Source organism: Lissotriton vulgaris, chromosome 11 (genome assembly GCF_964263255.1).
Source record: "Lissotriton vulgaris chromosome 11, aLisVul1.2, whole genome shotgun sequence".
NCBI classification, from domain to species: Eukaryota; Metazoa; Chordata; class Amphibia; order Caudata; family Salamandridae; genus Lissotriton; species Lissotriton vulgaris.
In genome coordinates, this window is record NC_141699.1 from 125,388,466 (window position 1) to 125,404,750 (window position 16,285).

The 16,285-nt window shown below is 47.7% G+C and overlaps 1 protein-coding gene across 3 annotated transcripts in view; it reads right to left on the bottom strand.

Moving 5' to 3' along the window:
- The window catches only part of PRKAB1 (protein kinase AMP-activated non-catalytic subunit beta 1), an 81,858-nt gene that overhangs the window by 16,821 nt on the left and 48,752 nt on the right, over positions 1 to 16,285 (bottom strand). For all 3 annotated transcript variants that reach the window (XM_086942880.1, XM_086942879.1, XM_086942881.1), the window contains exon 6: positions 6,595 to 6,728. In XM_086942880.1, the coding sequence (XP_086799006.1) occupies positions 6,595 to 6,728 (134 nt within the window). The remainder of the gene's footprint in view (positions 1 to 6,594; positions 6,729 to 16,285) is intronic.

The window sequence follows — 16,285 nt, forward strand, 5'->3', positions numbered from 1 at the left end:
CCCCCACTCTGGATCTTTTAGCTTTGCACTTATACCCACCTCATGCCATTTTTGCAATCTGAGCAAGGGCAGTACAGTAGGCCCTCAAGGGTTGGACTTAACATGAGGTGCACTTCCCAAATGGTGATCAGGGGAGGGAGTGGTGAGTAAATCTGAATTGTGTATATTGTCATCAAGACAGCACTCATCACATCTTGGGTTTTGAAAAGGCTACATCAAGCGGATTAGTTTTGCGAAAGGACTTAATTCTGTCAATGTATTCATGATTGCCCGCTTGGAGACTGAGGTGTGTAACTTCCTTTCCACTTTGGAATCTGGATAATGTGAAAAAAGGGAGACCGCCTTGGGCAGGAACATTGGATTTGGCTTAAGGACTACCTTGCCCATGTGCATCTAAATAAATGGGGCCTGAATGGTGAGTGCCCGTAATGAGTTGATGTGCCTGAACTTGGTTTATGGCTATTAGAAAGGCCACCTACCAGGAAAGAAACTGTAGGTTGCAGAAGTGGAGATGTTCAAAAGGAGGCTTCATAAGCCATATGAGAGCTACGTTCCACACCAAGGCATCGAGCCTAATTTTCCTCACCAAGGAAGGGGTGACTGGAAATGGAAGAAAAGTGCAAGCAAATATCTTGCACCAGTTCATGCATACAGCATTGCCTACAGTGTTGGCATGGGTAACATGAAACTTTGGCATGTCTTCTGGGGTAGCTACGAGGTTGAAGACTAAGGTTCCCCACCACTGGAAGTACCTGTGGCAGACTTGCAAGTGGTGTTCCCACTCTTGGACTTGTTAATGCATCTTTCTTCATAGGGCCACAAAGTTGTTGTCCCTCCACTCGTGAGACTATGTAACTGTGGATGAATGTTTAATTTGCCATGTAGCACAATTGCTTTGCAGGATGCAATCATACCTAAGAGCTTTACTACAGTTCTTAGAGATAGAGAACTTGAAAAGAGGCAGCAGCTACAGTAATGCCATCATTCTATGCCGGCTAGGATATGTTTTCCCTTTAACAGCGTTTAACATTGAGCTGAGGAAGAGCTGGATCTTTTAGGGTCGGAGAACTAACTTCTTTGCATGAATGGTGAACCGCAGAGTTGTGAGGCATTGTTAGAGCTGCTTTAGTGTGTGCTAAGCATTGTTGCCAGTTGTCTAGGTATGGGAAGACATTGATGCCCGCTCTGCAAAGATGAGCAGCTACCACCGTCATACACTTGGTAAAAATCCTGGGAGCTGTAGTGACTCCAAAGGGTAAAACTGTAAATTGGCAGTATTGTCCATTTAACACGAACCGAAGATACTGGTGATGGGTGGGGTGGATCAGGATGTTGAAGGAGGTGTCCTTGAGGTCTAAAGCCGGCTTGAAATCCCCTTGGCAGAGCAGTGGGATATAGTGCTGCAAAGCTGTCAAATAAAAGTGCCCCTACAGGATGGATTGATTCACTGGCCTAAATCGGCCTAGAGAGAGCTGTACTGTGCTTTTTGGAGGAGTGTCTGGACCTCCTCCTTTAGGAGAGTGAAGTGATGTTGGGTGGGGATGTGGCAGCATCGTGATACCATGGTGGGGTGGAATTCTTAGCAGTAGCCCTGCTGAACTACTGCAAACACCCCCCCATATAAGGTGATTTCCTCAAAGCAAGGGTGGAAATACTTTAGTCTCCCCTTGACAGGTGTTGTGTGATCATGGGCGAGTCCGTGCTTTTGAGCGGAGGCTCCTTTACTAGAGCCAACTTTGTCCCTGCTATTACGGTTAACCCCGTAACCACCCGCCGAGTATAGTCTGCCTACCTGGGACTCGTGAAAGGCCTGCTGATTGCGCAGGTAGGTTTGGACGGGGGCATGGGGCAGTCGGGGAGGGGGGTGCCTCAGGGGGGTCTGAGAGAGGCCAGGTATGACACCCTTAACTGGGAGCTAGCTTGACACAGAGAGTGCTCATCTTCATGATCTTCTGGGGAGTCCCTACAGGACAATGCCTCAGAGCTGGGCACCAATGTGGCTGCTGTGATCATGGAGAGACTCACCTCTTCCTCCTTGATGCAGATTTTCCCTTTGGTACATCAAGGTTTTCCTACATTGAAAAGTGCGGCAGAACTCACAAGTCTTGTTGTGATACGGAAGAGGGAAAGGTTAAAAACACCATGCTGGTCCACCCACGGGTACTTTGTGTTGCATACTGGGCAATATTGGAAGGGTGTGGGTGTTCCATTACCCACTTTTTGCAAGCATTCTCCAGAGCTAGAACCAAAGAAATCAAAGAAGACTCAACTGAGTCGAAGAACAGAGCAACATCCATTATGGCATGAAGTAGAGTAGCGTTCCTATCAGGAGAACCGTCAAGTTGAGGTTAAAACGTGGACTATTTAGGCCCGAAAAAGTCACAAGGATCTTTAAGTTCTCTGAGCCACCGACGAACCTGATGGTGGAGGGGAAAAAATAATTATCAGTCTATGTTGGAGTTGCTGCCCATGCGCATCGTGGAAAAACAAGTTGTAATGTCATTGCCCAACACTAGACGGCATAAGCATGCATCTCCATGGGCACACATGCTATAAACACAGTTATTTGTAGATCCCCCACCTTTTTTCAGAAATCTCTAAAGATTTAACCCTTTGTAGCACAAGGATTCTCCACAGGCCCTTCTGTTTTAGAATAACAAGTGTAGACTATTGTTGGAGTTGGCCCTTTCTGCAGGGTGATCCCCAAACCTTTTTGCCTTCACCCTCCTATTTCCAAGCCCAATTTTGTTAGCTTTTAGGCCTCTGTGCATTTCAACACAGCTAACCAGTGATAAAGTGCTTGTGCTCTCTCTTAAAATATGGAAAGATTAGCTTACACCCATCTGGCCTATTTAATATGCTGGTAAGTCTCTAGTAAAGTGGCACTACCTGTGCCCAGGGCCTGTACATTAAATGCTACCTCCCTAGTGCTGTCGTCGGCCAACGGCCGACGCTGCCCCGCCCACCTAATAGAACGCCCACACCGCGGCCGAAAAAAGGCAGCGGTTAAGGCATTAATGGTAATGTCGGGTTAACAACAATTGTGGAAATGCCAAATGAAGAGGCGATCAGTGAGAATGGTGTATCAATACATTTCAGATTGTAGAAACCGCCTACCCTCAGTGGAGAGTCTACCCTGTCCATCAAATGTAACCCTGGAATTAGATTTATTAATATCCAAAGAAGAATAACAGTTGTTTTGATTAAGTAGGACCTAGATCATGAGTGAATGCCAAGCCTTTTCGAGCAAGACTGGACACGTGGGGTTTGGATATCTTAAAAGGTCTATCGAGGAGTACATTGAATAAGTGTTCATGACGTATGGATGAAAAAGAAACTAGGTTAGTCATGTGGTGCTTACATCACTCTGGATTCAGTAAACCCTCCTATTTTGATTGATTGATTGGAGATTATATCTATAACGTTCTTTTCAGTTCATGTCAGTTCGTGTCCGTTCTGATGAGAACCTTTAAGCGTGAAGGGTTCGAAACTTGTCGTATTCTCAGCCAAAAGTGCAGGATATTACTGAGCGCTGGAACGCCAGTGGGATAGTGCTAAATAGTGATAAGGTCACTCCCATGTTTAGAATCAGCTAGGCACCGCATGATTGAGCAAGCCCATTCAGGAGGAAATTATTTGGTAGTATTATTAGGGGGAGAAAAAGAACATTTCCTCTTGGGGCATTCAAATTTGTAACTGTTTAAATTTTTGTTGTGTGTTGGTATGTAGTAAAGTGTATTCTTTTTTTTGTTTGTGTGGGCTGGGTAACAATATATTGCACTGAGTAGTGATGAGATGTTTACATTGTATGACCTGTATTTCAATGTGTTATGTACAAATTAGTATATTGTTAAAATTGTCATACATTAAAAGAAATTAAAAAGGTGCTCACTGTTATTAAATATAGTAATCATAAACAAAAATGAAAGTTTGTAGTTCCATAGTCCGTATTAACAGATTTTATGTTGGTTTGAATTTATAGTGGCCTATAGTGGCCTAGCCTTGCTGACTGCTGAAAGCCCAATTCACAAGTATAGGTATTGAGCTTTTAGAAAGTTGTCATTTTCTTGTCCTAACCATTTGGTGCCTGCAGCCTGATCCTAGGTCACATGACTCGGTGTAGCTGGCAGCCGTTCTTTGTGTATTGCTCCCAGACAGCGAAGATAGCTGTTAGCAGGATGTCCACTTTTGAGTTAAGGAGGGGGAGGAGCTGTCACCTACCACACTTGCCCAGCACAAGGCTAGTCTTTTGAGACCCTAGACAAGCTGGATCCAAGAGAAGGAGGAAGGAGATGCCGGACATCTCAGGGGGGTGGAAACCTCAAGAAGCTTATCTTGCTTCAAAGTGGGCACCAGATATAAATATTGGACCTTTCAGTACACTTCTGGGCCTGTGAATTATGCCAGGAAGAAGTATTACTGTGCTGCTGAAAGGATTGCCACTCTGTTGGACTGCTGCCCTTTTGCCTAGGTGAGAAGGACTGGACCTGCAACTCTAAACCCAGAACACCAGAGTGACCCAAGGACTAGTTTGCTGGATTCCTCATCAGAAGCCTCAGGGACAGAATAGGCTTCCCACAACCTTGAACCCAACACCTGGAATCTGCTATCTGGGAGTACTGCCCTCCCAAGTGGTGCCTTACCAGTCGTATGGCTGGAGGTGCTCTGCCAGCCCATCTGTGAATTCAGCAGAACCAATGCCTCTCCAACGGCGCATCTGACACAGCCGGCGCATCGTCTTTGCAGATTGACGCATTGCCCTCAGAACTCAAGCTTTGCCTCTGCTGCGCAGACTTACCCAACTTAAGGACTTCCTATCGCCCATTGGAACAGCTGCTGCACGTTGCATCTACACACAAGGACATTGCGTTGCCATCTCCACTGCTGGGACATTGCATTTCACTTTAGAACTCCATGGAACCGCCACTGTGCGACGCATCTCATCGCCCGGATCTCGCATTGCCTCTGCTGTGAGAAGCATCCTCTATAAGGACTACCTATCTCTTCGCAACCAGAATTTAAAGTACTCCTGTCAGCGCACCTAACTGGGCCATTGTAGCCGGCGCACGCTCCATCATGGTCCGCCTGGACTTGAGACTTTCCGGCGCAACCAGATCACCACAGTAGGCGCTTTGTGCTTTTGGCACTAGTTTCAAAGACATCTGTAAACTTGTACATATCCTATTCTATGGTATTAATTAATTTAAATGTACTCTTTTTCTAAACGGGTGTGGGATGTTTCTCATTTTGTGTTTTCACTTTATTACTGTTTAAAGTACAGCACAAATACTTTACACGTTGCCTCTAAGTCAAGCATGACTGCTTTGTGTCACGCTACCAGAGGGTTGAGCACAGGTTAATTTGAGGCTTGCTTTTTTTACTTCACCCTTACAAGGAGTTTGGATGTTGCTTGAGAAGGGTTTCATACCCTTATCCAGTAATCCAATTTCTTAAAACTATCTAAACCATCTGGAAGGCCATGTTTAGCGAGATCCTAAACATAAATCCAAACCCTCACATGGATCAGTTTTTTACATATCTACATAACTATACACAAATCCCTATCTTACCTGTCCATTTTTGCATTATCATAATATTTTGATAAAAGTCAACTAAAATTAAAAAAAAGTACAAATCCTAAAGCCTTCTTTAGCAGATCTCCTCAGATAAGGATGATTTAAGTTGGGAGGGGGAGGGGATGTAAAATAATAGCCAAGACAGAATCTTCATTTTTGTTTCTCTTCTACGATTTCATTACCACGAGCAGGTACATCAAACATGCATTCGAGTCATTTAATTCCACATATGCTTAATATTTTGAAGGGTTATTCGATTAGATCATGCAAATGGAAAGAGATGGTGACTCAGTGATATGTTGGATTGGGTGAGCTCCCCACCCCTTTTTTCCAATGAACTATTTAACGACCACTGTGTGAGTGTTTGATTGATTCAGATGCTCCATCCATCACCACCCCCTTTTGTACCGCTTTTGGCCGCCATAAGTGTGGCAGGGTATGCTCAGACGTGAGTCCCTTGCTCACTTTGCCGCTTGATTCAAGCAAGTCGGGCTGAAGACGGCTGGAATGCCAGAAACCGGTCTTCAAAAGCTTGTTTCCGGTCCAGGGAAGACTTGGCTTGGCAGTTCGGGCTGGACTGTTCCCATGAGGCACAGGGTCAGACTGGTTTGCATATAGCCATGTCTGAACTGGGGTGGCAGAGGGGGCTAAAGAACGGTGATGGATTAACCCAGATCTTTTGACTGGGTGTGAGTGTTTGATTGATTCAGATGCTCCGTCCATCACCACCCCCTTTTGTACCACAGATGTACAATATATCCTCATACAAAGCTTGAAACTGATAATTCTCTTTCCAATACTAGCTAGTACTGCAAAGATAACGATTTACAAGGATCCAAAATATCCAGTTTGATCCAATAGGAGGAAAGCCCATCCCACCCCCCACCCCAATCCCAAAAATCTGCCAAGCAAATCTCCCTCCTCCAACCCTCATTCTCAAGCAAGTGAATCCTCCACTTTTTGTATGCCCACCCATTTAATATGATATGAATAACATAGCCCAAGCTCTGGTACTTGCCGAAATGCCGGTGTCCTTGTTCAGGATGACTTGAAGGAGATGTGGAGGTAGTATGGGTGGTGATTTGAAGCGTTCCTCTAATTTACAAGTATAAGGATCTTGGTGGTAAGGCCCGGGTGGTGAACTGGACAGCTCTGAGGAAAAAGCAAAAATTGTTGATTAAATCATTAAAAAAAATCTAAGACTTCAGCTTGTTTGCTGGTTCCATCTGTTTCCTGGCCAGCATCTTAAAAGCTTTGCTCTCACTAACGAAGGTAGATTCTGGAACTTGAAATGAATCGATATAGGAATATAACAGAAACATTAGAATTAGGAACAAGTGTCTATCCTTCATTGTAATGTGGCAAATTTTAAAGTATACTATTTTATAAATGGAGAAAATGTCACAATGGAGGAATTTTGCTGTTAACCATAGAGAATAAAACGCTCCAGGATGCACTCATACTCCAGTCCCTCTTTGTAAGACTGTTTTGGGTCCAGTCATTTTTAGGTCTCGCCATAGGACAGAGACCTGTAGCCATCGGCACAGCTTTCCCTGCAAAGACATGCACGGGTTGCATTGCTTGCAATGGCAACGCATGCACGACTGGCGATTTCCTTGCGGGAGCGCGCAGCGCCATTTGGTGGCGCCATATGGTCGCACACTCCCGCAAGGAAATCTCCCCTGTTGCCGCGCAATGCTCGCGCTTCTTTAATGTGCCTTGCTTTTTGACAGAGCGAGTGTGTTTACTTCGAGGCAAGCGTGTGATATTGACAGAAGTTTGATCTCGTGGCAAGTTAGTTTCCCCGAAACCGATAATTTTATTTACTTTGAGGCAAGGGCACAAGTATAATTTTTTTTAACGTTTTAAGTTAAAGTATTTGCTAATAATTGCATCCGTTTGTTCATTTTAAGTATTTGCTAATAATTGCGCTGAGCTAAAGACAAGGCTCGAACACTGGTCCGCAGCTCCTGAGTCGGCAGCTCTCACCGTTGAACCATAATTTCTCCTTCCGAGAGCAGCATACAGTTCTCTCTACATGATCGATCCATTGATACCTGGCTGTTGGCTTTAATTGCTTTGCACCATGAAGAAGTCTTAACCTTCCTTCCTAATACACACATCAGCCCAATGGCATCTGATGCAGTTTTTCAAGAGCCATGCTTTGCCATAACCCCCCAGTACTATTGTGTGGGGTGCAATACAGGCATGCTTGTAGAACGAAAGTGGGCGGGACCTATACCCCTCTCTCAGAGTGGGCGCCCTTGGAGCTGGAGAAGCAGGTTCGAGTCTCGGAGAGACACTCAAGCATCCTGTGATTTCGGGCAAATCATGTCATCTCCTCATGCCTAACACAATAATGTGCCTGTCTGTGATGCAACTGGTGCTCAACATCTTCGTGTCAAGATCGTGCTAGATAAAAGAGAAAAAAACAGCTATTTGCTAATAATTGTATCCGTTTCTTTGAATTTAAAGTGTTTTGCGTAGGTGGAGCCAACAACAAGGATCTAACACTGGTCCGCAGCTCCCGAGTCGGCAGCTCTCACCGCTGAACCTCAACCTCTCCCTCATAGTACATCATACAGTTCTCTCTACATGCTTGATAACGGAGAAACGTTCTGCTCTTTTCAAAACTTTTGTACTGTGGAGACAGACATGTATTTATTTTTCAACTTTAAAAACAAGCACCTGAACCAAAAGATGACAGAGCACTGTACTTATTTGTGCTAGACACAGCATTTTAACCCTTTCGCTGCTGATGACGAGCTCAGCTCGTCATCACCCACGGGTGTCGTGTGCTGATGACGAGCTGAGCTCGTCATGAAGAAGGGGAATCTGAATATTTCAGCACAGCGCAAAAATCCCCACAGCAGCCATGTGGTTAAAGAGAGGGATAGCAATTGGCACAATAATAATCACATATTATACAAATATATTATATTTTTTGAGATTCAGTCGGGTGGAGGATGTCATATTAATTATATGAAGAGTGGCCCCAGCAGAACATATTTCATAGTATTCGGTGGCAATAGTTGTGTTGTTAAATGACACATCGCTGATGAACAGAGATCCCTGTGCAATTCATATAGAAATAGTGACACCGTGCTATCTAGGGTTTTCACGTAACTCAGTGTCTTCATTACACCGCGTTTCCAGTCCAGGTATTTAAAGGATAAATTGTTGCCCTCGGTTTGTAAGTTAAAATTGTTCCATTGAAGCAAAGCAAAACTACGAGTCCCAGAATGCATTTGGTTGTGAAACAAAAGTCCAGGACTGGGAACCTGGTGTTGTCACTAATGCATACAAGAAAGATGTGCAGTTTTTCGGTTTCCTGTGGTCCCTTTCGCCCCACAGAATGCCTTACAGAAAAGCACCAGCAGCTTCGTCCTGACAGACAAGAACTTCCATGAGGAATATCCTAATTTGAATTGAGAACCGAGAACAAACTCTATTCGAAAACATCTCCATTTGAAAACAAAGTAATAGTGATTGCCCCCTTTTTAGGTCTCGCAGAGAGACCTATTGCGGTGAAACCAGAAAATTACCTAACCGAGGCAGATTCCTAACAGTTCACGTGACCACAAGCACATGCATTTTCAAAGCCTCATCAGACCCGACCTTACCATTTGCTCCTGTGCTTCCCAGCCCACTGCTTCACATTTGCCTTGAAGGCAATCTGCTTCTCCGCTCTTCAAAGGCTCTGCTCCCCACCCCCCTCCCGCTCTGCTCCCTCTACAAGTAAGTGCATGTGTTTGAACTCAGTCTCCTGTGTTTTTTCTTCACTTTAATATAACGCAAACTCGGCTTGATGGTATAGGAGCGCTTTACATGATGAGCCAGTTGCAGTGCACACACACACAGATTCTTTTTTTTATGCATGGAGAGATTAAGTGATTTGCCCAGATTCACAGGATCTTGACCCTCCCGCCGAGACTCTGTTCCCCAGCTTCAAAAGCGACCGCTCTAGTTGTTATGCCACATCCTGTCTTGGCGGCCGTATCTCACATTTCCCCTCCCCCTCTCCACAGCAATGCCAAGAGCATGTTATGCTACCACATTCTCGCCTTCATTCTCTGCCACACGTGGTTGGTGTCTGTTGGCTGTACTCCATGTAAGCTAAATATGGACCGACCTGTACATATGTAGGAAGCGAGTTTGACCAGGTTGTTTCAGATTTGGAATTGTTATACACTTTTAGACTTATTTTTGACTATATAGTTAAAATGTTGTGTGGCACAAACGCTCGCTCCTATTATCTTCCACTGCATACAGTATCATATGTAAGTTAAGTTTTTCCACCGAGCTAAAATAATGTGTCCAACACTTGTTTTTTGCTGTTCTGGAAAATGTTTTCCCTGTTCATTTCATGCTGGTGTGGTGCAGCCTCCCCGTGTAGTAAAGCCTGCGAAACCCTTTCTCACTTGCTGGTCCTAACAACTCATTCCTTGGCGGCCCTGGGAGCTTAGAGTCATTCTACAGTTATGTGAGCTCGGATGGACCTTTGCCAACTGTTCATCTGTTATACTTTGACTGTGGGTAATTATTTCTGTCCTCTGGCACGACGCTGCAAACCCTACAGTTGTCCAACACAGGATATTGTTTTATGTTTATAAACATTGGAACTGCACCGTCTCTGATCCCATTTTAATAGCGAATATTTTTGAAATAACTAAAGACGCAGACACGACATTAAGCTCGGGTGCTGGACGCATTTTTTCAGCACCACCACATGATCACTCAGCACCACCACATTATCACTCAGCACCACCACATTATCACTCAGCACCACCACAGCACCACTCAGCACCACCACAGCACCACTCAGCACCACCACAGCACCACCACTCAGCACCACCACAGCACCACCACTCAGCACCACCAAAGCACCACCACTCAGCACCACCAGAGCACCACCACTCAGCACCACCAGAGCACCACCACTCAGCACCACCAGAGCACCACCACTCAGCGCCACCACATTATGTTATGTTAACATTATTTATACAGCGCACAGCTGCCCCAGCAAAGGGGCGTCCTGGCGCTTAGACAGATACTATAACATAACACGCAGGAAGAGAGGAGAAAAGGGGGGGCAACTACTTAACAGGAAACAAAAAAGTTTTAATAGCACGCCTGAAGGTGGACAGGTCATTCAAAGCTCGAATGTGCACCGGGAGCGAGTTCCACAACCCCGCGGCAAGCACCCGGTAGGAGCGGCCACCCATTCTGCTGAGTTTGAAACGGGGGAAGACCGCAAGATGAAGAACCTCCGATCTCAAAGATCTCGAAGGGATGTAGGGGATGAGCAAGTTGGCAAGAGCCGGCGGCGAGGAGAGCTTCAGGATTTTAAAGGCCAGACAGAGCGCTTTAAACTTAATCCTCTGTCTGACTGGCAACCAGTGAAGGGCAGAGATAGTGCTGGAAACAGAGCAATGTCTGGGAAGACCAACAATGGCCCGCGCCGCAGCATTCTGTACCCTTTGAAGCCTGGATGCCTCAGCCTGATTTACCCCTAACATCAGCGCACTTCCGTAGTCCAGCCGAGATCGAACCGAGGCTTGGACCACAAGCTGCCGGGTGGGAGGGTCGAAGAACTTAAGGACCGGTCTTAAGCCTCGCAAAATACCGTAACAGGTGGCTGCAACCTTCTTCGTGTGACCTGTGAAGGTGAGCGCTGAATCCAGCCAGATCCCTACGTTTTTCACTTCGGAAGCTGGGATGGAAGAGATTGCCCAACTCTGGAGGCCACCACTGGTCTCCCCATAGCTCAGCATGTTTCCCCAAGACCAAAACTTCAGTTTTTGTGGCATTCAATTGTAAGCAATTGGTTCGCAACCAACTTGCTACTGCCACAAGTCCAGCTCGGAATCTGGGGGCCTCTCAGAATCTCTCAGCACCACCACATTATCACTCAGCACCGCCACAGCACCACTCAGCACCGCCACAGCACCACTCAGCACCGCCACCACAGCACCACTCAGCACCGCCACAGCACCACTCAGCGCCACCACAGCACCACTCAGCACCACCACAGCACCACTCAGCACCACCACAGCACCACTCAGCGCCACCACAGCACCACTCAGCGCCACCACAGCACCACTCAGCGCCACCACAGCACCACTCAGCGCCACCACAGCACCACTCAGCGCCACCACAGCACCACTCAGCGCCACCACAGCACCACTCAGCGCCACCACAGCACCAACTCAGCGCCACCACAGCACCAACTCAGCACCACCACAGCACCACTCAGCACCACCTCAGCACGACCACAGCACCACCACCACTGCACCACCACCACTGCACCACCACCACTGCACCACCACCACTGCACCACCACCACTGCACCACCACCACTGCACCACCACCACTGCACCACCACCACTGCACCACCACCACAGCACCACCACCACAGCACCACCACCACTGCACCACCACCACTGCACCACCACCACAGCACCACCACAGCACCACCACAGCACCACCACAGCACCACCACAGCACCACTCCAGCACCACCACAGCACCACTCAGCACCACCCCAGCATCACTCAGCGCTACCCCAGCATCACTCAGCGCTACCCCAGCATCACTCAGCGCTACCCCAGCATCACTCAGCACCACCACAGCACCACCACAGCACCACCACAGCACCACCACAGCACCACCACAGCACCACCACAGCACCACCACAGCACCACCACAGCACCACCACAGCACCACACCAGCACCACTCAGCACCACCACAGCACCACCACAGCACCACTCAGCACCACTACAGCACCACTCAGCACACCACCACATTATCACTCAGCACCACCACATTATCACTCAGCACCACCACATTATCACTCAGCACCGCCACAGCACCACTCAGCACCGCCACCACAGCACCACTCAGCGCCACCACAGCACCACTCAGCGCCACCACAGCACCACTCAGCGCCACCACAGCACCACTCAGCACCACCACAGCACCACTCAGCACCACCCCAGCATCACTCAGCGCTACCCCAGCATCACTCAGCGCTACCCCAGCATCACTCAGCGCTACCCCAGCATCACTCAGCACCACCACAGCACCACCACAGCACCACCACAGCACCACCACAGCACCACCACAGCACCACCACAGCACCACCACAGCACCACCACAGCACCACACCAGCACCACTCAGCACCACCACAGCACCACCACAGCACCACTCAGCACCACTACAGCACCACTCAGCACACCACCACATTATCACTCAGCACCACCACATTATCACTCAGCACCACCACATTATCACTCAGCACCGCCACAGCACCACTCAGCACCGCCACCACAGCACCACTCAGCGCCACCACAGCACCACTCAGCGCCACCACAGCACCACTCAGCGCCACCACAGCACCACTCAGCGCCACCACAGCACCACTCAGCGCCACCACAGCACCACTCAGCGCCACCACAGCACCACTCAGCGCCACCACAGCACCAACTCAGCACCAACTCAGCACCACCACAGCACCAACTCAGCACGACCACAGCACCAACTCAGCACCACCACAGCACCACCACCACTGCACCACCACCACTGCACCACTCAGCGCCACCACAGCACCACTCAGCGCCACCACAGCACCACCACAGCACCACCACAGCACCACTCCGCACCACCACAGCACCACCACAGCACCACCACAGCACCACCACAGCACCACCACAGCACCACTCAGCACCACCACAGCACCACTCAGCACCACCACATCACCACCACATCACCACTCAGCACCACCACATCACCACTCAGCACCACCACAGCACCACTCAGCACCACCACAGCACCACTCAGCACCACTACAGCACCACTCAGCACTACCACAGCACTACCACAGCACCACTCAGCACCACCACAGCACCACCACAGCATCACTCAGCACTACCACAGCATCACTCAGCGCAACCCCAGGTTATAGGTGTCACATTTGCGAAAGTTATAACTATTGGCATTGTAAATAACAAAGCTATTAATTTAGCTATTTTCAAAACCAACACATAAATAAAAGGATTGTCATTTACAAGACCAATAGCTCAAACTTTCCTAATGCGAGACCTATTGCATTGCAAATGCTTTGTTTTTGATTCCATGTTTACGCATTTGCTTATTTAATGTTTTTGCTTTTGCCTCATCTTCTTTGCATTTCCCTCCATGTTTTATTTTTGATCTCATATTTACACATTTGCTTGCATGCTCTCTTTCCGAATTTGCTGCCTTTTTTTAACCCCAAAACATTTTAATTGGAGTCGCTTATCTAAATTAAAACTAAAACACCCCACAGGCTGTATGCTTATAGACCATAAAATATTTTAGACAGTGATTAAATACTTTCATAGTGTTTCCTCATTTCACTTGCTGTTTCTAGAATATATTTCTAATGGAAATAATACCAAATACATATAAAGGCCAGTGTGCAATACTATCCGTCTCCCTTAGTAACCACCAGACCAACTCAGGTTCCTTCAACGTTCTTTGTTTAACAATGAGACAAACTAAGTCGATGCTGGGCCATCTGTGACTCTCCAGAACTGACACGATCACTGGCATATGAAATGTAAGTGGAAGTTGTAGTGTAACTAGTAATTTTACACACAGGCATCTGCTACAAAGAAAAGACAAACTACAAAGAAATAACTTAAACAGAACAAAGGTAAGGGGTTTATACTGGTACTAAATTAGTACACAAGTGCTTCACTAGACCGCAACTGAAGCATGGGTATGTCCTGATCTGCCGAAGTACAATATACTACAACAGAATGATTACCCATTTTCATTAATTTGCAAGGGCTTGTCCACTGCAGAGTTGTTAGAACTGGCTATTTCTGGTTGGCTAAGGCTGACGCCAAAGCTAGGCAGAAACCACCATTCTAGTCAGGGCAAGGGAGTCACATGCCAAGATAACCCCTGCTCACCCACTTGGTAGCTTGGCACGAGCAGACAGGCTTATCCCGGAAGCAATGTGTAAAGCATTTGCGCACGCACACAACAGCAACAACATCCTAGGCACACCACAAAAGGAACTCCACACAAGGTTATATAAAAATAACTTTTGTATTGTCAAAACACATCCAATAGTAATCACACAATATACATTGTGCCAACTGGCACGGGCAATATTCACAAGGGATTATTTACAGGACAGGGCCACATGGGCCACTGTCAGAATCAGAACTTAGTAGAAATAGAAATACTGTTAGAAATAGCAGTTTTGAACATATAACAATCAGAAGTTTCACACATGATGCATAGAGCATTCAGAGGTGCAGGAAAGACACATGATGTATAAACATACATTCAGCGGTGTAGGAACAAGGCATATGGCGCATCAAAACACATTCAGAGGTGCGGCACAAGAAAAACACATGATGCATAAAAACATTCAGAGGTGTAGGTAAGAAACATAATGCATAAAACACATTCAGAGGTGTCACAGGCATAACGGCATAGCACATTACGCATAACTCACATTTGGGCCTAACCAGTAAAAACTACAGTAGGCAATCTCTCACTAGTCTAAACACATTAGACTCTCCCCCTAAGCATAATTCACATTTAGGGGCGTAACTCACATAGTGAAATAAACTCTCACTAGCATAAACCTACATAGGTAAAATAACCTCATAATCATATTGCGCAAACATCACCTTAGGCAATTACTATCATAAACATAGCGAAATCACCTTGCGCAAAAATCACATACCAGCCCACTGGAGGCCATCCAACAAGGGGACTCAAAAAGCCCTGTGTCCAGAATGTCAGGGCGCACTGCCAATGCAGCGAGTCAGGGGTGCGCCACCGGCGCTAACCTAAACGTTACAGCTGCCCACTAATTGCTGGGCAGCTGGGAACAGTCACAAGGCCTAAACGTTGCAGCTGGCACTAAGTGCTGAGCAGCTGTAGAAGGCCTGGCACCTCTGTGCCATCTCTGTCCCACACAGGGACTCTCTCCATTGCGCCTAAAAGGTGCAGCTGCCCACTAATTGCTGGGCAGCTGGGAGACAACATAACTGCAACAAGCTGAGCCATCTGGCTCTGAAATACACCTTGCGCACTTTTGGAGCCCTCTAGGCCCGAAAATCAACTGTGCCCAGGAGCCATCTAGGCTCTGAAAATAATGTGGGCATGGGAGCACTCTGGCTCCTTAAAGAGAGAAATGCCCCCATCGTTGGAGCCACGGGGCTCAGTATGGGCTCCTCTGGCCCTTTACACCACTGTTGTGGGGCAGGGGGGGGGGGGGGGGACATCTAGGCTCCTTAAGCAAACATGCCCCATATAACGACCTGGCACCACGGTACCTGGGGGACCCCCTTCGTTGTATCCCGCCGGGCTCGGGAGATAGCTCACCAACCGTTGGGGCGGCCCACTGCCATCCGGGACCGCCCTTAATGCCCCCCTAGCACAAGCAAGCACCCACGGGGTGCTTCGGGGGCCTCCACAACAATGACGGAAACCATCACTCACCGGACTCGGGATACTCGCTGGACTCCTCGTGCTCCGGTCTCGGCTCTTTGTCATGCGACGGGGCAGCAGCTTCGCGCTGCATTTTCTCTTGGTGCGGTGCTGGCGGGGTTCTCTCTCCTCATGGGAGCCCCGCCGTCCCCATGCGCCTGGCTTCTCCCGGTCCTCCCTCACCTCGGGGACCGGGACCTCGACGACTGAGCCC